At 42.9% G+C, this 23797-nt stretch overlaps 2 protein-coding genes and 1 long non-coding RNA gene across 7 annotated transcripts; 1 reads left to right on the top strand and 2 right to left on the bottom strand.

The window, feature by feature from the left end:
• Positions 1–1065: 1065 nt before the first annotated feature.
• On the bottom strand, positions 1066–5096 carry LOC128074496 (uncharacterized). The gene is made up of 2 exons (XR_008203212.1): positions 3272–5096; positions 1066–2407 (listed from the first exon to the last, which is right to left on the bottom strand). It is a non-coding gene; the product is annotated as an uncharacterized LOC128074496 (long non-coding RNA).
• NIM1K (NIM1 serine/threonine protein kinase) lies at positions 2373–12395 on the top strand. 4 transcript variants are annotated; one of them, XM_052670380.1, is made up of 5 exons: positions 3174–3276; positions 5094–5193; positions 7245–7329; positions 8088–8356; positions 10349–12395. In XM_052670380.1, the coding sequence occupies exons 3-5, from the start codon at positions 7260–7262 to the stop codon at positions 11096–11098; spliced, it is 1089 nt and encodes a 362-aa protein (XP_052526340.1). In that variant the 5' UTR covers positions 3174–3276; positions 5094–5193; positions 7245–7259; the 3' UTR covers positions 11099–12395. The 4 variants fall into 4 exon arrangements, with proteins under 4 accessions (XP_052526339.1, XP_052526338.1, XP_052526341.1 ...); XM_052670379.1 differs by lacking the exons at positions 5094–5193; positions 7245–7329 and adding an exon at positions 2373–2482 and having other exon boundaries at positions 2714–3276; XM_052670378.1 differs by lacking the exons at positions 5094–5193; positions 7245–7329 and adding an exon at positions 2401–2526 and having other exon boundaries at positions 2714–3276.
• A 27-nt stretch (positions 12396–12422) lies between these two features.
• HMGCS1 (3-hydroxy-3-methylglutaryl-CoA synthase 1) lies at positions 12423–21868 on the bottom strand. 2 transcript variants are annotated; one of them, XM_052670370.1, is made up of 11 exons: positions 20412–20500; positions 18893–19350; positions 18419–18544; positions 17744–17908; positions 16935–17103; positions 16640–16810; positions 15840–15946; positions 15384–15509; positions 14899–15062; positions 14374–14480; positions 12423–12663 (listed from the first exon to the last, which is right to left on the bottom strand). In XM_052670370.1, the coding sequence occupies exons 1-10, from the start codon at positions 20450–20452 to the stop codon at positions 14388–14390; spliced, it is 1620 nt and encodes a 539-aa protein (XP_052526330.1). In that variant the 5' UTR covers positions 20453–20500; the 3' UTR covers positions 12423–12663; positions 14374–14387. The 2 variants fall into 2 exon arrangements, with proteins under 2 accessions (XP_052526330.1, XP_052526331.1); XM_052670371.1 differs by lacking the exons at positions 12423–12663; positions 20412–20500 and adding an exon at positions 21747–21868 and having other exon boundaries at positions 12720–14480.
• Between the last annotated feature and the right edge of the window lie 1929 nt (positions 21869–23797).

Below are 23797 nucleotides of genomic sequence, written 5' to 3'. Positions count from 1 at the left end.
ATGCAGGGTTTAAAGTGAGCCTTCAGCGAGAGCCTGAGGGCATTTAGCACTTCCTAGAATAGGACTAGAACATCAGTACCTGGAAATACATGAACAGCAAGGTCAAACAAGAGCAGTGGTGGGCTGGGACGTATCTTAAATGTCTTATGTCTGTTCACTCTGTCTTGTATTTCTTCTTGTTGTGTTTATTTATTTAGTAATTTTGCATGATTATTTTGTTATAGAAAGTAATAATTTGGCCAAAACATTCTCCTGAGGTTTTTTTATATCAATAGTCAGCCATACTGGAAACAAATAGATACATATGAATATTGTCTCCATCATATTTGGATGAGTCCTGATTTCATATTTTCTTCCTTCTCACTTGGAATTAGTGCTTTTAAAGACAGTGCTCTTTTAGATGCTATCAGGGTGGATTTTACTGATTTAGGTTACAGGAAGGAACTTAGGCCAGAAATAGATGGTATGTTTTCTGCTAAGAATACTGAAATAGCCCATCTTAAAAGATGGGGGAAACCTAGCCAGTTGGCCACAGACCAGCAGATTGCCAGGCTGACAAGTCGCGGGAAGCTTGGCTGGCAGATTAATGGTTTAAAATCTAATGCTCTAAAAGGAGAAGTTGGGTCTCAGTAAGCACTTGGCAGGAGCAGAATCGGGAAGAGCTGTGTGCTAATGCCCTAATGCAGTTTTGCCTTTGACCCTACAGCATGTTTGCAAGGCCCTGGCATTGCCATGTGGTGTTTCTGTCACTGTGGTATTGAACCACAGCCTTCTATTTGCCTTTAGCAAAAGTAATCATCAGGCAACTGTATAGGTCTGTTTGATAGAAATCCTTCTTGAGACTTCAACCATTTAATTGCAAGGTCCTGGGTTTTTTTGCACGAAAGTGGTCTTTAGTTGTGTGGCTTTAATGCTGAACAGGCTGACAACTGTGAGACCCAGCTACCCCAAGTGCCCTTTTCCAGCTGTTCTCAGTATTCCAGTCATTGTAGTACTCGCTAGAGATTTCCAAAGCCTTGCTCTGACAGCATTGTCCGCCATTAAAACTGTGCAACATAGTTGATGTTCATGTTAACATTTTTTTTATTACCTAAATCATTCTTAAAATCACTAAGTGAGACAGGTTAAACTAGAAAACAACTATGGGCCAGAATTCATGCAGTCCTGCAAGAAATTGTTCTTTCCACAAATGGAGGAGAGCAAATACAGAATGGGAGTTCAGGTTTATGTGGATCTTGCTTGTTTGTTTACCTTGTATTTTTGCTGAGGATACTCCACATCCTAAGTATTTCTTCCCTGGTATCAAAAAATGGAGACAGAGGCAGCATGCAGTACTTCTCAGGATAGGCTGACGGGCAGATCCCACAGGCTTTGCTCCGTTTCCACTCAGTCTTTCCTTCATTTACAGTTTCAGGCTTTAGCCAGGGATGGTTGCAAACATGCAGTGTTTGTCAGGGGGCTGACTCTTACATCCACAGAACACAATGAAACATATTTGAATACTCTGTCTTAGAGTTTGGGCAGTGTTTACAAGTTGTTTACTTTCCACTTCTTTTCATTCACTGTTTCTTGTGATTTGACAGCATTCCAGATCCAAGATTGATTTGGTTATATCATACAGTTTTCTATCAGACACAAGAATGGGCTCTTCCTGTGCAGCTGTGTGATAGCAGAGCTCAAACAGGAGTAAAATCTCCGTAAGGGAATAAGAGGAGTTCAAAGGCACATTACAGAACAGGCACTTGCTGCCTGGCTGCAGTTGCAGCAGTGCTAGGGCTGAAGGCATGGCCCATGGGGCAGCCCAGTGAGCAGAGCAGAGGGGATGGTGACCATGCAGCATGTGCTCTGAGCAGGAAGAGCAGCTGTGGTGCCCTCAGGCTCTCCTCTTCCTCTTAGTGGGGTTGCTGGAGTTTAGAGGCCACTGTCACACAATGTACTGTTTTAATGATAAGTCATTAGTTATGTACTCAGAGTAAGGACTTCTTTCCACATGCTGCCAAACAAATTGAGTTAAACTGGTAAAATGATGCCCGGTGTGCTGTCTCTAAGTGAAGTGCTTGGCTGTTACATAATGGTTTTAATGACTTTCTTCATCTGTCTGCTTAGGCACACCATGCGTCTGGCAAAAATTTGAGAAGGCTCAAGGCGTTAAAGAAAGCTCATCTAAATAAAGGCGGGTTAAAGTGACATTGCAGTTACTTAATCCTGCATTGTCCTGCCATGTGACTTCAGTGATACGGAGGCGCTGCGTTTCTTTTGGCTGGTGCACAGATCATGCTTTTCCTGTCATCTTCCAGGATCAGTTGCTTTGTTACAGCAGCAATGGGAAGGAAACGGAGGGGCAACAGACTATTTACAGCAAGGCTTCGAGGCGGTCACTTCCAAGCTACAGTGACAAGCTCCCAGGCTGAGGAATGAATCAGAGAAAAACCCTGTGTTCAGCTTTTGGACTGGTACCAGAATCAGGACCCACGTTCTTAAGGTCAGCTACTCAAAATGAACTGGAAACATCTGAATTTATGCAGAGTAGGTAATCAGCTACTTGTCTGATTTTTTCCTATCAAGCCAGTTTTCAAAGCAGCTAGCTAGACCCTGAAAATCTGTGTCAAATATTCTGCATTTGTTTCAAATGTACTACATAGAATGTGAGCAACGCACTGTTTTTCTGCATAAAGCCTGCTGTTTGAACTGCAGAGCCTCTTTTACCTTGCAGATGAGCATCCTGACACACTAAATCTGTCAGTGAGAAATGGACAAAAATAGAACCAAATTCCATCTCCAAATTTGGACAGAACTGCAATGTGTAGATACAACTTTTGAGGTGAATTCCAAACTGGTATGTGGACTTCTTCACTAAGCTGTTTTGTTGCTGTTCGCACGGTGTCTGTTACGTGCAGGATTGCATATTAGCAGAGGAATATTTCACTTCATTAAACTCCTTGTTGGGACATTTTGTTCAATGGAGCCGTGATTACCTACAGACTATGACAACAGGATTTGTGAATGGAGGAGGTCTTGGAAAGCATCGCTATGCCAGGTGGAATCGTGAGGACAGTGGAGAAGACTATGGGCGTGAGGAGTGCTGTGGAGGAGATGAAGAGGGCAGGCAGCAGAGGCTGACCCCATTTGAGAAACTAATGCAGGATATGTCCCACAATGAAAAAGTGGTGAAAGAATTAACCCTGGGAAAGAGAATTGGCTTCTACCGAGTCAGAGGAGAAATAGGAAGTGGGAATTTCTCACAAGTGAAACTTGGAATTCATTCTCTTACCAGAGGTAGGCACTGCTGTGTGGGTCACCTGGTTTCTGATCGCCCTAGTTCTGTGTACACATAAACTGACCTCTTTGATAAGAAAAATGCTGCCGCAACCTTCAATACACATACCAGTTGTATGTGCCTTTTTCGTTGTGTGAACCTGTAAGCAAGTACAAAGATAAATGCTTAGGTTAGAGGTAGCCTTCAGCCGTGACAAGCAGCCAGAAACACTTCATTTGGGTGGCATGTCTCACCCTGCAGCTCATGACTCGCCACACTTTGAAAGACAGTGCCACAAACAGTCCACCTGCTGTCTCCCATGCCCAGTGCAGAGGCTGCAGGCTTGCGGGTGCTAAACTTCCAGGGCAGCCTAGCTTGGCATGGACCTGCCACAGCTGGAGGGAGCAAGGCTTCCTTTGCTTAATGGCTAATTTTAGTAATTTTGGTGAGAAATTTGATGTTGTGTTATGCAGGTGGTTTGTTAAGGTAAAAAGCTGGGACAGGGAATACAAGTATAGGCTGAGCGGATGCAGGAAAACAAGCGTTGGTACAGCCAAATCTGGGTAGAGGGTAAGTACAGAAACACACTGCATATACTGCTTGTATGGAGAGCTAGAAAAGCTACATAACTGCAGCAAACACTTTGGTTACAGGTGTAACTATGAACTTGCTTTCGTCTACCCTGTTTCTTCTGCTGCCTTTGACCAAAACAAAAACTGCTTGATTTCCCCTGGGGATAGCTACTTTTCCACGTGCCTTTGTACATTACCATCTTCAGTTTTTCTCTCGTCTTTTCTTTATAATTCAATCAATTCTCATTCCTTTCACCATCTGAAAGGTGGGAAGACTAGGTTCTCCCCCAAACTTTCATTCTCTGCTATCTGCTGCTATTTTTGCTGACCACCTCCTTCAGCCCAGACTGCAGAGATCTGAAAGCTCATGTTGAGCCCAGTTACAGTTTTTACACTGGGAAGTGAAGAATTGGTGGTATTGTCTGTTCTTCTGTTTCTGTGCTGTTTGGTTTTTTTTTTTCCCCCAAAACTGAAGTCTGTCTTAGCCTATGGGTTTGTCTATCTGGGTTCGCTTTTTCTGCTTCCTTGCTTCAGGAAACCCTGTTCTCCTTGGCCCACAGCAAGTTGTTTCTTTTTCTGCTGAGTGATATTTTTCCTTTCACAGAGAACTGTCTTCTGTTTATCATTGGCAGAAATGCTGCTCCCATATTGAGAACAAGAGGAATGCTGATGGGAAGATAAATTTGAGCCAGATGAGCTTTTACCTGTTGAATTTCCCTAGGAGACAGGTTGCTTTAGCATTTGCATAGAGCTGATTGATTGAACACTTTTGGACTTTAGCAAGTACAGTAAATTTGAACAAATTAAATATAAAAACAGGCTTTTTTTTTTTCTTTGAAAAGCTTCTTTTTCACCAAAAATCTCTAAAATTATTTTTTTGTCATTGGGGATTAAAATTTTCATTGGGTAATTTTCTGATGCTAATTTTGCAACTGTCATGAAGAAGGAAGGCTAAGGGGAAAGCATTGTCTTACTTGTTTCTGCTTGTGACTTTGTCTGGCATCATAAAGTATGCATTTGGGATGGAGGAGAGGAACAAGTGTGGGTGCACTTCCCCTACATACACATGCACACATACACACACCCTTCCAAAGAGGAGTCTCCTTCCAGTGTATGTTCATTGCTGTGTTGTTAATGAACTGATGTACCTGCACAGAGCTAATAAGTCTCCTCTTGGGAGAGGTGCAGATAAAAAGTCCTTCCTTGGGGCAGGGGAAGGTACGTGTATATCTTGCATATATTCATCTCTTCAGTTGTTGTTGTAGGTTCTAAGCATTGTCTTTCTGCTGACATCTCACCCTACTTGAAGAAGGAAACAATTTCGTTCTTCACCATGACCAGTTCCTGTAACGATTCTGTAATCAGGTGTGTGCTGTTCTCTAGCCCTCGTGCTCTGTTGCAGCAGAACACCCAAAAATGGTTTGCAAGAAGCTGATAAGGGCAATAAAAATAGTAGTGTCAAAGTGGATGAAGAACCCTGCTTCTCTCACAAAGAGAACGTTGGTTGTTCAGCAGTTGCAGGAAAATCTTAGGTGGTGTGATGTGTACTGGGTTATTCAGATGCACTGCCCCAGCTTGGTTTTGATTTTATTTCCTTTTGCCAATATAGCATATGCTACTTTTTCCTGAAATAATTTCTCAACCATTTATTAACTTTTCTCATTCATTATGACTTCAGATATCATTTTTCAAACCTCAACATATGGTCAGTCAAAATCTTTTTCATAATTAATTCCAATATTTTGGTGAATAAATTTCTTGATGAAAATGACCTATTTAGAACCGCTCCCATACAAGGGAAATACAGTGTTTAGAAACTGGGCTCTTTTTTTTTTTTTCTTTTCTGAAACAGTTTTGAAAGGAAACAAAGGCCTTTTCTTACGCTGTAGCTCAGCTGGTTTTCTGTGTACTGCATGCACATACAACTGCAGAAATGCAAATTTTAATGAGCTTGGACCTGATATGTGGTACTGTGTGAATAAGATCCGGCCTTTCAGTTCTAAACCCTTTTTGTGTGTTTGTTTGCTTTCCTTTTAAAATTTTATTGAGAAAGTAGGCATAGCAGAGGTATGGGAACAGATGAACTTTAAGGTCCCTTCCAGCCTAAGACATGCTGTGACTCTATTTCTCCTACAAGTTGCTTTTTTGTTGTTGTTTTGCTTGTTTAAAGTCCAAATGCTCCCAACTTTTATCAATCAAGACATAACAATGCAATTACATAGCTAAGATTGCAAGAATTGTTTTCTCTGTAGCATCTAAACATTTAGCTGTGCAAATCTCCCCCAAGCTAGCACTTTTTATTCTTGGTTCAGGGGGTCAATGTACTACCAACGTGATAAGGGTTTTACAGTCTTTCACCTCTAGGTCAGCAGTCAGAGCTCTGCCAGGATCTGCCACGTGCTGTTCCCATTAAACAGCTCATTCCCTTCTGATTCACCATGCCAGGTGTCTGTACTGTGCAGTAGGTGCAATCATTCCTAACAGCCTCAGTAGGCAGCAAAAAGCAGGGAAGTCTGCTCTCTCCTCATTTCAGACTTTGTCTGAAAGCAGAAGCATGGAAGGGATAAGTCAGCAGCTCTCAGAATCTCACTTCCCCAGAGTATCTGCTGCACTGTAGTAGGGGAATCAACTCATGCATTTATATTACTAAGATATGTAAATATACCAAACATGGAGTTTTCTTCATCTGTACAGACATAAATGCATATACATCAATAACACTTCAGGAGTACTGAAACACAAAATTTGAGGAAAATAACTTTATAATAGTGTAAATGGAAGCACCTTGAAAGTTTTTCTACCAAATGTAAAATCATAATGGCCTTGTGATGCTTCCTTTAAAGTAACAGCTTTTATTTTTAGTAATTTAACTTTGTCTGCTAGAACATGAAGTTTTTCTTAGAAATAAAATGGTAAGAATGATGAATTGCTAGGACATCTGTGGAAGTATTTTTTTTTCCCCCAAGAATAAACAGTTGTTTTAACTGCCATGTTCCAGTTTAATTTTGCTGTCTTAGTAAGTTATACAAAGACACTGTAAGCCTATTTTAACCAGACTAATCCCTCCAATACCAGCTGTATTCAAGACAAATGCCACGACCTACCAGTTTTCATACAGAACCATAAGAGCAATTCTCAATGAGCTTTTTGAGCTACGCTATTGATACGGTGAAGCTATATATGTACACCAGCATTTCAAGGCCCTTAGCTTGAAAATATGCTACATAAGCAAGCAGAACTTAACCACAGCTTTGCATTACCAGGACCATATAAGACTGATCAGTTGTTTTACATGATCCCTGCAACTTATTCTATGTCGCTGTTTTATTTCCTTCCTTGCTATAAAATCTGTGGTGTGAATTCACGGCCCACTGTGGTGCAGACATAAAATTGTACTTTTCCTGTATTCCGTGCAGTACCAAGAGCCACTCATGCATGAACACGTTGGAAAAACTGGCACAGCTATCCTGAGAAAGACAAACCTCTGCAACACTGATTTTGGTAACTGAGAATTTATGGGGATATGGGATAAGCCATTAGGCAACATTTCTGTAAGTCACATACGTGTAAACACATCTGCTATAAGCTTGCAGGGTTATTTTCAAAGTCCTTACACTACCTCCATGATAGTCCACCTGCTCTGGAATAAACTGCCTATATTCAAGCCTCCATTAATCTGTAAGCACCAGGCTGTTGCGTGCAACTAATTCACAGCACTGAGCTAACAACAAAGGCACAGACTTCCTTTAACAAACCTGAGCACACAATCAGGTTGAAAAGTGGGAAAGGTCTGCAGCTCAGGCTTAGGCGCCTTGCAGGAACAGTCTTATCCTCAGAATGGAGCACAGCCTTCAGATTTTGTAATGCTGAGACTCTCATTTGCCCATTTCCTTCTCAACAACTGAGAGCAGGAACACTAGCTTCCACTCAGACAGCCAGATTTCTGTTTTGAAAGCTATAATGCCCAAGTTAGATATCTAACAGAGATAATTGTTGCCATCAGATGTGTACTGACATGCTTGACAGCCTAGGAACATGTTACATGATTTGATTAGCACTTGTAATACTCTGCCAGCCCTTAGCTGTATCAGCAGTGAGGAGGATGCCGGAGACAGTAGGGTGTGAAAGATGACAAGGCTTAGTAGGCTTCTGTAGCTTATCTTATATTCATCATTGCAGTTATGTAACCATGCATTATACAGAAATAGTATTACTGTTTGTGCTTACTGAATTAACATGGAAAAGTATTTTCTTTTCAGAGAAAGTAGCTATTAAGATTTTGGACAAGACAAAATTAGACCAGAAGACTCAACGTTTGCTATCTCGTGAAATATCAAGCATGGAAAAACTCCACCACCCAAATATCATCAGGCTGTATGAAGTGGTGGAGACACTCTCAAAACTGCACCTGGTAATGGAGTATGCAGGAGGAGGGGAACTCTTCACTAAAATCACTACAGAAGGAAAGCTAATAGAAACAGAATGCAAAATAATCTTCTCCCAGATTGTTTCTGCTGTGAAGCACATGGTAAGTTGCTCTTCCATGGGCATGTTTCTCCTCACTGCTTCAGCTGATTTTGAGGATGTATTTTGTTTTTCCAATTAGTAAGTTTACTGTTATCAGGATTTCAGGCACATATCTTTGAACAGTGAAACCAGCTTGAGAAATACCATCTTAAAGACACCTAAGAGTGCTTTCACATCCATCTCAACTTACTGCCACTCTGTTGACATGTTTGGGGAGGAGACTGAATTGAGAGCGTGTGGTGAATGGAGCCATCCATTCAGTAACAGTGTTCCTCCTGACCACTTGTGTTTGTATGGATCCGATAGTAAAGCTTCATTTCATCCCTCAGCTGTTTCAAAAGAGCATCACTCACTTTTCTGCTAGAAGAAAGCAGTCCCAAGAAGAGACGTGTTGTGTATTGCAGACATCCAGCTCACTTACTAACGAATGTGGGAGACTAATACTTAAGACAGTTAATTCCTGTTCCTTCTTAGGTGATGTCAACACTTAGCAAGTCACTTCCTCTTTTCTAGCCCTCATAACTGCAACTAGACTTAGAATGATGCAATTCATAGAACCCAAAACATTCTATAAAGGCAGAAATGAGTAATTAACCACTTCCAGTACAACCTCCTCTGAGTCTTGCTTAGTAACCACAGCTGCTTACAACTACATTACAAAAGCCATGAGAAATCTGCTCTGCGTTTCACTTAACACTAGTTAAAGTTGGCCCAGAGTGCCCTCCGGTGGCTCATACTCTCCCGCCGTGTAACGGGCTCCAGTTCCAACAGGCAGAAAGATGCAAGCAAGTGTATTTCCAGGTCAGACATCTAGAAATGCATTGCAAACAACGTGTATGAAAAACATGTTAATGTATTTTGACAGAACAATCAGATGTCTATAAATGAATTAGCTTCAACATCTTTTCCACAGGACAAGTATTCAGGATCTACTGGATCTTAAAGATCATGTGTATTTCTTAACATTAAAACCAGACCTCCAATCTCACCAGCCTCTTTACTCATACACTCAGTCTCCTGCAAAAATATTTTACTTTTGCCAATCTATTAAAATCGGGCCACTTATATCCCATCTCACTGTTGTCAGCCCTCATGAGGACTAAAGATCCTTGCTTGTTATTGATGACAGGGTTTCTCTAGTGTCTCCATGTGCACTCTTACTTACAAGGGTAACAGCAGAGATGCTCAAACTCTTTCGCTCTTCCTAGTCATTTCAAAGATGAAATTAAACACTTACTTAATCAGTATAGTTAAATGTCTACTCAGCAGAGCACATCAGTACCTTCATTTCTGAGGTTAAAAAAAAAGGTACGTTGCAGCATTTTCACTTCAGATTTCTAAAAGTAGAAGACAATACTGAACATCCTGCAAAGACATAAAATATCACCAGGCACAACTCTGTGCACACCTCTTCTCTTGCCAACACTAGATATTAGGATATGGATCACAAACTAGGACAGTTGCTACAGTTCTCTTATCTGGTACCACATTCACATAATGTTATCAATGAACTAGAACATTTCAGTTCATAAGTCTGCATGCTCAGAACAAATGCAAAAATGGCTTTACATACTTAAAAAAATATTTCTGTTACATCGGTACAGAAATGTAGTCATTTCGAAAACTAGTGCTCTGAATCCTGAAAAAATACAAAATACTTAGCACGGGAAGATACACAGTCATGTAGGATTATCCATAATGCCATCGCATCTGCTTAACACAAATACTAATTCCTAACTAATATTAATGAATACTAACAAGATGTTGCTGTCCTTCAAAACATACATGTATATGTACATGCATTTCCGCTCCCCCTCGGTCATTTTCTTACCAGTAGAGAATTAAGATGGACTTGCAACCTTCAGTTTCATAGCAAAGCTTATTTCTTTGTTTGAGATAAATAATTCCCTTTCCTAGGTATAATTAATCAATAAAAGATAAAGAGTAGTCACTTAAGTACTTGCTAATACCCAGTGTTCTTCCTCTTCTATAGCATGAGAATAACATCATTCATCGGGACTTGAAAGCAGAAAATGTTTTCTACAGCAGTAACACCTGCGTTAAGGTGGGAGACTTCGGATTCAGCACAATCAGCAAAAGAGATGAAACTTTAAATACTTTCTGTGGGTCTCCTCCTTATGCTGCCCCTGAACTCTTCCGAGATGAAAACTATGTTGGCATTTATGTAGACATCTGGGCACTAGGAATATTGTTATACTTCATGATTACGGGGATCATGCCGTTTCGGGCAGATACAGTGGCCAAACTGAAGAAGTGCATTCTTGAAGGGACGTACAGCTTGCCTCCCTGCCTCTCGGAAGCTTGCCAGAAATTGATAAAAGGAGTCCTTCAGCCAGTACCAACAGAACGATATTCTGTCAAACTTATTATGAACAGTGAGTGGATGCAGGGGATACAGTACCCAAAACCTTTACAGCCTTTTAAACTGGATCCTAAGTATTTATCAGAGATCAACACACTCAAAGAGGAGGAAATAGAAGTGAAAAATGCTCTGAAAGATCTGGGAATCACAGAAGAACACATTCAAAATAACCGGGGAAGAGATGCACGCAGCTCAATAACAGGTGTCTACAGAATTGTTTTACACAAAGTACAAAGGAAAAGGGCCCTTGAATGTGTCCCTATAATGTCCCATCCAGATCCCAAGGAACAAGACATAAAGAAAGGAATCAGCTCTTGTAACGGTGTAAAGCACACATCCAAGCTGTGTTCTATTTTGTAAACCACACTGCAAGCTTTGAACTCAGCACACTTAACAAAGGGTTTTATTCACTTTTCACAGGTTTTGGTGTTGCATTTTTTCTAATTTTTAAATAAACCAAATTGCCTCATTTCCTTTGCATTTTTCAGCTCACATTTGAAGTGCTCAAATGCAGAGCCCTAATGTACTTGTTTGTCTCTTGCTCCAGAAACATGGTACAACTAGTGCAATAACTCAAGTAAAACAGAAAGAAATTATCAGTGGAAGTGATCTTTTAATAAAGATCAAATGGCATTGCATGTAACACACTTCGGAGATCTCTCAGTACAGCCACGTAATGGTTAACTTCTTGACAAGTTTTACCTTAGCTTGACACAACTATACCACTGCAAACAGGACAGTTTTTGCAAAGAACCAAGTTCAAACAAAAAACTGACTGCAAATTCTTAAAAGCATCCTAAGCAAATTAAACTTGCTAAATTACAAACAAAAAAATTCTAATTACATTTTAATTAAAGAAAGAACAGTGCTGCTGTTGACTACAGTTCTTCATTTGTCACAGTCCAAAGGCAAATTCAGATATGCTACTGTAGCCCTGCATGTATGGTTGCAGTTTTTAGTGCCTAACTGGCTGGGTTACAAACCATTAATCTCCTGACATCTTCCACAATTCGTATGATTCTCACAGTCTCTAAATGCTTGGAATAGAGCTGCACTCCAATAAAGAGACAGATGTAAGCATACTCTTAAACTCTGAAATTCTTGCTTCAGCAGTAGATAGCTGTAAGTAAATTGAGGGTTGCCAATACCAAAATCTAGTTACAAGCTGTATCAGCCTTCTGTCATACTATTTGGGCATGAAGGTTAGTAGCAAAACTGATTTTTATATTCTTGACCACTAGAAGTTAAAAGTTGGGTACCGTGACAATTCCAATTTTTCTGAGTGTCACCAAGATGTTGCCATGTCCCACCCTATCTTCATCTTTCAGGTAATTTATACTTTAATCAACCAGCCCAAATGCAGTAGCTTTCCTCTGAACAGGCACAACTGAAATGCCTTTGCTAAGGCAGAGTCTGAATGATTTTAGTTAAGGTGAGTACATTACTGAAAGGTTTAGAGATACATCTAGTGCTCTCGAATATAAAAGCAGAATGCCTTGTCTACTACAGGGACTGATGTTTCGTTGACCTTAAAAAGAGTGAGTAATGTCAATAAGCAACAGGATGACTTCGAAAAACCACTTGTGGGAAACGGTTCAACTAGACTCAGCTATGCAAAAAGCAGGAACCAATCCCCTTTCACAGTTTTTGTGAGAAGGAGATAAAACAATACTACCTTTCAAAATACAGTAATGAGATTAATTTTATTTCATAGGCTGTTAATGAATTTCTCCACTATAAACAGATGCCACCTGAAAACACTTATCTTGAAACAAAGCCTTGAAGTAATGATTTTCCACAAGCCTCAGCAACTCTTTCTTTCCATTTTTTTGTAATGAAATATTAAAGAAAACGATCCAGGAGATCCACAAAGACTGTGAACCCAGAACTTCAAGTTTTCATAAGGCCAGTTTCCTCTTTCTTGCCTGTTAAAGAAAAATTGCATCCTGAAAACCCAACAAGTCAGCACTACTCCAGCATGTTTCAAATATCTCAAACTTTATTTTAATAATGGATCTGCCTCACAGTGAGGTCCCTGTGGTTAACTTTTTGTGCCAGTAGCAGCTCAGTTCTTGGCTTGTCCACTGCCAGCAATGGACTTTTGTTCCATGGCATTTTTATTTTCTGGTGCCAGGACAAGTTTCATGAGGGCAAACTAAATCAAAATACTTGCAAACACTATTTTCATGCATCATTGCTCCATCACTTTCAGCAGAACAAACAGATTATTATCCATCGAATTATAAACATCAATTTTATCAAGGCTTGACTGTACAAATACAGCAAGTTACCAAACCCTAGTAAGTGACAGATATTACAAACACACTGTTACACAACAAAAGATTGTGATTTAAACAGATGAATATTTTTTGCTACTTTATGAGACGCGTAGCTCTGTAGAATTAGCAAAGAAATAAAGTTTAACAAAACTTCATTCTATACATTAGCTCAATTAAATATATATTACAAGCTTACAAGGCTCATGTCATAGTTTATTTGTAATCTGGGCTTTAAAAAGCTACCAGAATATAATCCCCATAAGTAATATGTATCTACTACTTGCAAGACGGATAGCTTCTAGCGTGCATGTTCAGAAAAAAAAGAAAGAAAAGACACCACTTCTACGACATCCCCAATGGAGAGAAGAACTTCAAAGTACAATGCCAAATTCAAAGTTAGAAACTGTCTCTTAGAAATGTGTTATACAAAGAATAGCAAGAGGTCAGAGTTCCAAGTTTGGGTCATCCAAACCGATCTTTTTTTCAGATTACCAATTAAAGCAACTCTAATGATATCTAGGAGCTTTACTTTAAAAGTCTGCTTCCTTAAATGTTTCTGTGACAGTTTAATAATCCTGAAAAAGTGCCCTATCAGTCAGTTCAAGAAATTTCTTATGAAGAACAACTGTTTGTCACCCTTGTAATTCCTCTTTCCCTGCAGGCTTCTATGATTTATAACGCAGGCATAGAACACACAAAATGGATGGTAGGTGGAATTACGAAGTAACTAACGTAGTCAGTTACAGAGTTTCTTAAGGGCAAAACTATCAGCCTTGTGTTCTTGAACCAGTCATTCTGATGGAGGGAAAGTAATTTTTTTCCAATAACGTTATTTGGTTCTATACCTTTTGCAAAGCAACGGTGTGAGGAGAGGTAGACTGGGATAAGAAAGGGAAGGTAATAAAGGGAAAGAGAAGTGCAGTATTCAGAAGACTGACTAGTTACTGTCAAGGCACTGAGAACCCTAACATTAAAAGCTCAGACTTTTGCAAGTACAAGTAGAAGTTAACAGTGGAGGTTTCGAGTCATTTGACATGGGAAAAGCAAGCAGAAGATTCATTCTTTTCTATGTACAAAGACCTTGTAATAGACTACTACTATTCAGCAATTAAAAAATTCAGACACGTTAAGGAATCCACAAAGCCCCTAGCAAGTTGCTCTATCCCCAGTATATTAATGATTTTAGTGTTCTGAAAATACTATAAATATCAGCACGCAGTATTACGACAAATCCTTTCAAGGAGTTTAAACAGCTTTTTCATGCTCCAATTAAGTACTACTGTATAATGAAACTCCAGTACTACTGTAATCTTTCCACTCTTTCATCCTACCCTCACACCTTTTTCCATTTCCCACCTCACAGAGGTATCTTAATGCTCCCCATTGGAAATGGCAACAGTAACGCCTTCAGATTCTGTTGTTGCAGGGATTCTTGGCACTTTCTTAGCAGGGCTTGGGATGTGCTAAGAGGAAGGGAAAAAAAGCATTAAATAAGGTTTCTAGTTCACATACATTCACACTTCATGGCTAGTCCAACTTCCGAAAAACATTCATGCTATGCTGGATGGCTTGGTCTTAAGTCATTCAAATCAGTCATGGCTCATGCAAATGAACGTGTGAAAAGAGTCTGTTTCTTCTTGTTTCATTCTTGTGTGGTTTCATTCATTCATGTTAGGATGAAATGTGCTTTCTAAAATCCCATGCTTGATTTTTTTTTTTTTTTTTTAAAACATTTCTGGTTTCTATGTTACATATTTTAACAAAGCGTTTGAAAGAAGTTTTAAAACCCCTTCCTCTTTTAACACATGTACACATGCCGTGACAAACATACACGCCGTTCAACCATTTATATCAAACTTTAAAAGAGCGCTCAGTGTTCACCTCATGAACAATGCCTGGGTGGACAACTTCAACTCCTGCCTCCAGGGGTCCATCAACCATAACCGGGCGCCGCGCGTATGTTCTTCTATGTTTCTCATCCACACGCACAAGATACCATGTTCCCTCAAAGAGATCTTCTACTGAACACTGTGGAATATAGTTGGCTGTAAACAAAGAAAAAAAAGGCCAGTGATGTACTGTCAGCTGGTTCCTGTTGAGCGTTTTATGCAACAGCGGCCATCAGGTGCTGCAGTTTGAAGTAAAAAAAAGCAGGAAAACCAAGTCTGCATTTTCACTGCAGTCACATGTCACACCAGGCCAATAAATACAAACTACTAAAAATATCTTTACAAGGTATACAGGTGTAGAAAAAGTTGGATGTCGGCTTCATTCTACACCCAAAACATTTAGTGATAGCCATGCAAATTTTGTAGTAAGTATTTTGCTGTAGGATTAGTAACGTTTTATATTTACAACGTTCTTACCCAAGTGATGTGTCTCCTGTCTAATCTTCATGTTTTCAGCAAAGACATCAGGTGCAATGCATTTTCTTGAGTCAAGTCTTGCTTTAAGATCAGAAAGGCTGGCAGTAATTTTGTCCAGTGCAGAACCTACGACATAAAATTATAATGTAGGGTAGCACCAGTGCTAAGCACAGCACATCAGCACTGCATGACTGTTCAGGACATTTCCCATTATAGAAGCTGAACTTCTAGTTAGTTACAAATATTTCTAACAGCTTGAGCAAAGCTCTTGTAGCATCTGAAAATGCAATCTATTTGCCTAAGGAGACACTTTAAAGGTGATCCTGCTCTAGGGAATACTTCATATGACTGTAATTAAGCACTGTTCAACAGATTTACTTAAGCTGATGGGTAATACAGCAAAGCAAACAAAGGTAAGCTATGCAAAGGAGTTAATTTACATCTCCTTTTACTCACCAGGAGTGGCATCCTGTGTAACTCTGATGGAATACAGTGTAGCAGCAAAACCAGAGCCATAGGAGAACACACTAATTCTTTGTCCTGCAAGGCGCTCTGGAGAGTATCTGTAAATCAAACAACAGTTGGTTAAAGTGAGACTAAGGCCAAGGTGCAAGTTTTAAAATAACCAGAAAGTGCAGCTGACTTAGAAAAAGCTGCCAGCAGATTGTATCTGCTACAATAACAATTCAGGGTCTTACACAAATGAATGAAAGAGGATTTCAACACCATGATTTTCAAATCTGCCTAAGCAAAAAAGATCAAAGAAATGCTCTGCATATGATTATCTACAAAGCAGACGATTTTTGCAAGTGACAAATACCCTAAAAGGAACATTCACACCTTGGAACAGAAAGTAACAAAGAGAAAAGAGGATACAAGACTACCGGTTTAGAAAATAATGCTGCATGCAAACTAAGTTTTCAATATTTAAAAACAACAAAAAAGCCATAACATGGTACTGGGTTGTTTGGAGCAGTGTAGGAAGAAAGGCTAGTAGAAGGTATGGCACATTAAAATTTGAGATCCAGCTTTGAAAAGCAGTAAGCAGTGCTTTTGATCAGCTTCTGACACAGAAATTTTGACTATACTTGTCACTTGAACTAATTGTGTTTGTAGAATAATTTTGTAACAGTTTTTCTAATTAAGGCAACCTAATAGGTAAACATTTGCTACATGTACTTTTACAGAGGGTTTTCCAAAAGAAAAATGCTTACATACAGAAAGCTATGACTTTGATTTTACAATTTTATGCTTACTGGGCTAGAAGAGAAGCAAGGCAACCGTAGACTGAAGGCGTGTACATGTTTCCATTCTGATTGGACACAAGTAAAGAAGCTTTGGTTTTCTGATTGAAGAGCTCTGCACTAGCTTTCATAAAAGCTTTTTCCACATCCCTGTCAAAATATGTATCTTCAAGCTTTACATCCCTATTTGGAAAAAAAAAAAAGTGGTCAGAAACCATTATTAAAAACAAACAACAGGAAGGAAAAACATCTCTGATGTTTACTAAGTTAATACCACCTGAATAAAGAAGACAGCAGCCATTCTCACCTGAAAGCTTCCAGACCACTGAAAACACCATTTGCTGTTTCTGCATTCTGGTCACTGAGAAAGTCATTCAGCAATAGCCTTGCCACAGACTTCTGTACCAGTTTACAGTAGGGAGAATGAAAGATCATGAATCCAAAGTCATTCAAGGTGAAACGTCTGTCTGTCCCCTCTGGAAGTGGCAGGAAACTTGTGTTAGAAATTATTTTTTGTATTCATCTATTAAAATAAAATAGTTGGATGGCATGATCCAGACATCTCTATGTCAACATACAAAATGCAGAAGTCTAACTCCTGCTGGCAGGTTCATTTAAAATGCTGCCAAAACTTCTGTTTAAAATTCTAATTCTTATAGATCTCATGCACCAACTAACATTTGCCCTGTTAGAAGAAACAGCTATATGCTTTACAAAACTCAGAACTTCCACCAAGCATTTTGAAATAAGAAATACTCTGCTTCATCTATCTAATCCCAAACCTATGCTGCTTAGTATGGGTGAAGCAACTACTAAACACATTTGAATAAAAACAAAAAACATAATTACTTAATATTTATATATTAGCATCAGGGCTGGGTAAAATAACATGCTCTTAAGCAAGTATTACAACAACAAAAGCCTGCAGAGACTATCTTTATTGACTACTAAGCCCTCAAACATATCAGAACAGAAATAACAATTTATTAAGGATGAAAAGCATGCATTCCAACCACTGCAGAACACACAAACAGGGGACTATACTAGTCAGACAGAATGCTAAGACTCAAAGACATTATCTACATAACTGCAGTAACATCTTAAGAGGCGACATACCTTTTTGCCACTGGGCATGGATCTTGTTGCGATAAACACTATAGCAGCGATCTAATGCACTGAGGTAGCACTGTATAGACAGTTTGCCATCAACTACAGGATATTCAGAGACCATATCTGGTTTATAGAAGTCATAAGCATGCTGCATGTGGGTACCACGCAATCCTGATGGAGAGAATTTAACAAAGCCAAAAGTTACTTCATTAACCTTTGAGTCAGTTTGAATACATACTTTAACATGGAAAGCAAGTAATATCTGGCCCTAAATAAATAGGTTTTCTTAGGACTTCAGGCCCTTCTAGGTAATATTTCAGAAACAGATTTCAGTTGCCTGGTACTCAAGCATAGTACAATTGAGCATAACAAAAAGGTAACAAATAATTTCTTTTTGAAAATAGGGCGCTCTGTTACTCAGCTCTAGCCCATTCTTTGTCAATTTTAATCGGAGAATCTCCAAATTAAAAAACGGACAGAAGCACCTTTAATAGGTTCTTGCTGCTTCTTACATTAGGACTTGGCCAAGTGAGTAAAACCAAGAGGAGACAAATGCAATTTCTGATGTTAATGGAGGTTAATCCAACCTTCAAACACCCCAGGAAAAAAAAAAAAAATGGACAAGCTTTAGAATGAACCTGGTATCTGGTGGAAAAGTGTTTATTTTCTCACAGGACTAACCTCTCTCAAAAATTAGAGGAGCATTTGGACCAACTAGCATAGCAACAGCACCAGCTCCACCTGTTGGCCTGGCATTTCCAGTGGCATACACGGCAATGTCTCCAGCAACAACAAGTGCATAGCGTCCTGTAAAAACACAGAAATAACAAAGACAAATAGCCATGAATCCATATTTTAACATCCAACAGTGATTTTTCAGCCTTTGGTTACCCAGGGTAAGACTCCAGGATTAAGGGTCTCTTGAATCCCTTCCTCCCTTTCACTTTATTGGCAGAAAAAGTGAAGGAAAACTTAGAGGAAAAGATTATTATCTAGTGATTATCCACGTTGTTATCTCTTGTACATAATTAACTAGTGGCAAACATCCAGAACATTTAAGACTCTGATAGTTTGCCCTCCGGGTTTTATATGGTTAAGCAGACTACTCAGTGGTAGAGAATGATGCAACTCGTAAAGAAAATACCCTGAACTTACCATCCCAAGAACTGGACTCAATCCAATTAATAGCATTAAAAAGAGCAGCAGTGCCTCCATAGCACGCATTGGTTGTGTCAATTCCTTCTACATCTGTATTACCAGATTCTTCAAACAGCTGCATCAGGACAGTCTTCACCGATTTTGATTTATCAATTATTGTCTCCGTTCCAACTTCCAGTCTCCCAATGCAGTCGTAGGATAGGCTGTTCCTCTCCATAAGCTTCTGAACCACAGTCAAACAGAGGGAATTGATATCCTCTCGGTCAGAGCAGAAGCCCATCTTTGACTGGCCTAACCCAATGGTGTATTTGCCTGCATCCACACCGTCATACTTCTCCAGCTCTGTCTGGTCAACATACTGAGAGGGAAAATAGATTTCCAGTGCAACAATACCCACATCTTTGGGCCAGCAGGATTCAGTGTTCACTGGAAGAGACCCGGGCATCGTGGCAGATCTATAAGCAAAGAACAAACAAACAGCTCATTTACTCACATACATCATCACCAACATATTTTATATGCTCCATCCTTCTGCAGGTTTACAGAAAAGATAAAGTTTCAGGGTAAAGTTTCAGGTATTCTGCAAATTTGTTTGCCAAAGGCAAACCTCAGAGATTTTTGGTCTGAATATACCATAAATGTCATTATAAATTGTATAACATTTTATGTTAATAAGTTTTTTTTTTTTTTTAATTTCAGCACCAGAGCGTGATGTACTTTGCCACTGCCATTTCATGGAGCGAAATACATGACGAAAGCATTTCAGAAACATCATTAGAATAGATAGATAGATAGAATAGATAGAAGCTATTCTATCCCTGTACACAGCTCTCAGTTTTACACAAAAAAGCTACGCTGATTTTTTATTATTTATTATTTTTAAACGTTGCTGACCGAGAACGAGCACACGCAGGAGAGGTGAGCCTTGGAACGGGACAGAACGGTTCCGAACTGCCTTTATTTTCATGCAGAGCGATCCGTTTCGCTCACGCGCCAGGCAGCCGGGTTTTGCTTTTGTTTTCCCCAGCGCCGCTCGGCAGTCGGGGGGGCGCCGCAGCCACTGGGCCTGAGCGGCGCTGACCCGCGCAGCGCCGGGCTCCGCCACGTCCTCGTAACGCAACAAATGAGCTCGGCGACCGTCCCAGGGAGCTCACCGCGCTCCTTCCAGCGCCGTGCTCAGCCCGTACCGGAACGCGGCCCCTCCACCCAGAAACTACCGCACAAGACGCGCGCCGCGACCGCCGCAGGGAAAGCACCGAAGGCGCGCTCCCGCCCGCAGGCAGTGCAGTGGGGACGCGCCGCCCGGAGCCGTTCGCAGCCCGTCCGTCCGGACGCGGCGTCCTCAAGGTTACCGGGACCCGGGCGCGGGCAGAGGCCGCCGCCGGGCGGAGGGAGCCGCGCCCGCCCGCTCTGCTCTTCCCGCGTTCGGGCCGGGCCGGGCAGTGCCCTGCCGCGCCGCGCCCCGCTCCCCCCAAGCCGAGCGCTCCCCGCGGAGCCGCACAGCCCCGGTACCTACACGCTGCGGAAGCCCATGGCCGGCTGCCAGCGCGGGCGCATGCGCGGCTTCCACCAGCCGGAGATGTGCGCACGCGCGGAGCTCCGACCGCGCGCCCCCTCCGATGCGCCGGGAGCGCGCCACGCGGGCACGGCGCGGCACCTGGGAGCCGGACCGAGGGCGGGGCCGCCCTCGGCTTTCAGCCGCCTTCTCGGGAGCCCTCCGAACGTGCGCTGCTCGGGAGGAGCAGAGCAGGTACACGCTGCGTGCTGCGGCCGGAGCTGCGAGGGCGGTGCAACCCCACCCCGTGAGCGGAGCTCACGCGGAGCCTGGGGATGCTCGGTGGCCGCCCAGGACCGCTCGCTGCACGGAGCCTTCGGAAGGTTGGATTTACCGGGTTTGAACGTAGCCGGAGAGCCGAATGACTGCTGTCTCCACTGCCTGGTTCCAGCACCCACATCTGCGCAGGCAGTGGTGAGGAGCCGCGAACAAACCGACACCGCAGACACGAGGTCTGTGCCGCCTGAGTGAGGCCGGACTGAGCTGCGTCCCCAGAGCCAGCAGGAGCCTGTGTGCTTCCGTGCTCCCTTTCAGCTGGATGGGACCTTCTCAGATCGTTGCGTCCAGCTGCCTGACCAGCTCGGCGCTCACCCCAGGTCACAGCACACCACTGTGCTCTGCCCAAATGCCTCTTGAGCTTGCCCTTTGCAGACACTGGAGACAATCAGCAGCATTTAATCCCGTATAGTTTCTGCAGTTCTCTCATCCAAAGGCTTCTTACAGAAGAAAAAAAAACAGAGGCAAGTGGTGCTGTGTCCTCACAGCAGCTCACCAAACACCCGACAGAGCAACAGCCAGGGCTATCGGCTGTACCGCAGTGTGAACGCCTGGCTTTGTACGCTCACTCTGGGAAGAAAAGGCGTTCTCAGCCTAAGACGAACAAGGAGTAATGAGGCTGGTTGTGGTTTGTTTCGCATCCCATCACGATTACATAGGGAGTAAGCAGCACGAAAATCTATAACTTTCTGCTGGGGTACCCAGATACAGAAACGCATCTTCCCACTGCAGTTAGTGGTTTTCGTTGTCTTTATTAGTAGTTTTTATTCCCCTATAATTTAGCGTTAGCATTTCCTGACAGCTTTTTAAAAGGCAGGAAACGCTCGGCTGAAAGTTATAAAACCCAAAAGCAAGCCTGCTCCCCATCAGCCCCGTACCTGGCAGCCCTATCCTCTCCTCACCCCCCCGCCCCGGGCTCTGCCCCAGACGCGCCGCAGCCGGCGTACAGCGTCCGCCCCAGCTACGCTGACCCCAGCCCGGCCCCGCTGAGGGACCGCCGCGCTGCCCAGCGGTTCTCACCTGCACAAGGCGATGGCTCCGGCTCCGCTATCGCTGGGCGCACTCGCACACACACACAAGAGGACAAGCAGACACGGGCAGCCGGCACGCGGCGCCTTTAAACCGCCCCGCCGCCCGGGCTCCCGCCCACGACCTGAGCGGCTGCTCCTCCGACCAATCACGGCTGCCGACGCATAGGTCCCGCCCTCCGGCCGCCAGGCGGCCGCAACAGAAGGCGGGGGGAATGGTGTGAGAAAGTGACGCGGCGTGGCCAGAGGGCAGCGCGCCAATGAGAACGCGGCAGAGGCAGCGGGCGCTCAATGGGAGCCGAGCGCAGCGCGCGGACAGCCAATGAGATCGCGCTGCCGACCGCGGGTGAGAGTAGGACGGCTGCCGGTCCCCGGCAAGGCGAGGAGCCTGTTGCCTGGCAACGGGGCGAGGCCCGCCGGGCCCGGCGAGAGCAGCTCGGCCGCTCGTGTCGCCTCGTGTCCCGCTTGTCGCGTGTGTCACTTGTGTCACCTGGGCCTGGCCCCGTGAGGCGGGAGCCGCAGAAAGGCCGCGAAGCTGGGTCTGGGGGCGGCCCCGGGCCGGCACGCCGCAACCCGGTTCGGGAGCGTGGAGAGTGCCGAGCCGCCCCTGAGGCGGCGGTCGCAGCCGGCCGGTGCGCGGGGCCGCGCGGGGGTTTCATTGCTGCCCCTCGCAGCGCAAGTCCCCGCAGGCCTCCTCCCTGCCGGCTCTGCGAGTACGAGTGTTGCAAATGGGAAATGGCTCGATAAAAGTCGCATACCGATTTTAAGACCTGGACACGCTGGTTGTAAAACAACGAGGGAGTACACTCCCTTGGCAGCTGGTGATTGCTGCAACGAGCAGAAGGCAGTACCTGGCTTTCCTGACACATCGCATCACCCGGCCCAGTGATTTCTGCCATCACACGGGCAGGTGGAAACTCTGTGAAAGCACGGGGAAAGATCTCATGGAGAGCCTTAGCGCCTGTCTTGTTTCTTTGGGTCTTGTAACTGTTCTGTAATCATCATGTAGAAACAGAGATTTGTCACAAATCTTCACAGTGCAAGAATTGAGAAATACTACTGAGAAACTGAGTTTTGTTTGCACTTGTTACTCTGCAGTTTTCTGACAAACTTGCGTCAGTTGGTGTACAATCCAGTACCATCTGCAAACCTGAAAGAACACGGTGACAAAATGCAAACCTGATGGGCCATGATGTAATTATGTCGTATGAACACACTGTACTTTACATGGCCATAGACCAAACAGAAGTAGTGTCAGAAAGTTCAATGTTTCCTTGTTCAAAATGGGTTGCTAATGCCAGCCTATCATGTACCTCAGCGGCAGAATGTTCCCTCGCATGGTTCTTTGGAGCCATGGAGCAAGACATAGTGTTGAATTGGCAAGATTGTACGTCAGGACTGCAAGAACACCCAGGGGCTTTGCAAACCTTCCCCACCACCTTAGTTTAGCTGCTGTGCAAGGCCGGCTCCAACAGCTCGTACCCTTGTAAGGGACTGCCAAGAGAAGAGGTATGTGGCAGGGAGCTGTGAGAAGCCTTCTTACTTAACCTTTCCCCTTCATTCCAGAGCTGCTACATCCCTTACTGCTTCTGACCCCTTGGCTTGACTTCTGAGTTGGCCCTTAAACCCACCACACCACAGCAGACTCATCTGGAAATCTGGACTCCTGGCTGACCCACTTGCTGCCACTGGCTCTGCCCCGCTCTTCTGTTTGGGTGCTATGATAGCGTGCCTTTGCCAGCAAGGCCAGTGCCCCACTCTCCTTGTCACACTCAGCTCCTGGCCCTTCTGCCCTTTAAGGGCAGCCTTTCTGCACTGCTTCCTGACAGCTTAACTGTGCTTGCCTGCAAGCTTGTTGTTGCTTGGGTTTTTTTTTAGTTATCTTTTTTTATTTGATAAAATTGTTGATAAATTGTTTTTGTGTGTTGTCAACAACATATGCAGGTGTAAATAGCAATCTTGTGAATTTTATTAAATCTATACATATCTAATCAAGAAAAAGTGCCAAAATGACTACGTAGTTTGTTTAGATAATCCGTATTA

This window comes from Tympanuchus pallidicinctus, unplaced genomic scaffold (genome assembly GCF_026119805.1).
Source record: "Tympanuchus pallidicinctus isolate F22 unplaced genomic scaffold, pur_lepc_1.0 scaffold9, whole genome shotgun sequence".
Lineage (NCBI taxonomy): Eukaryota > Metazoa > Chordata > Aves > Galliformes > Phasianidae > Tympanuchus > Tympanuchus pallidicinctus.
This window is presented reverse-complemented; position numbering and strand designations above follow the sequence as displayed.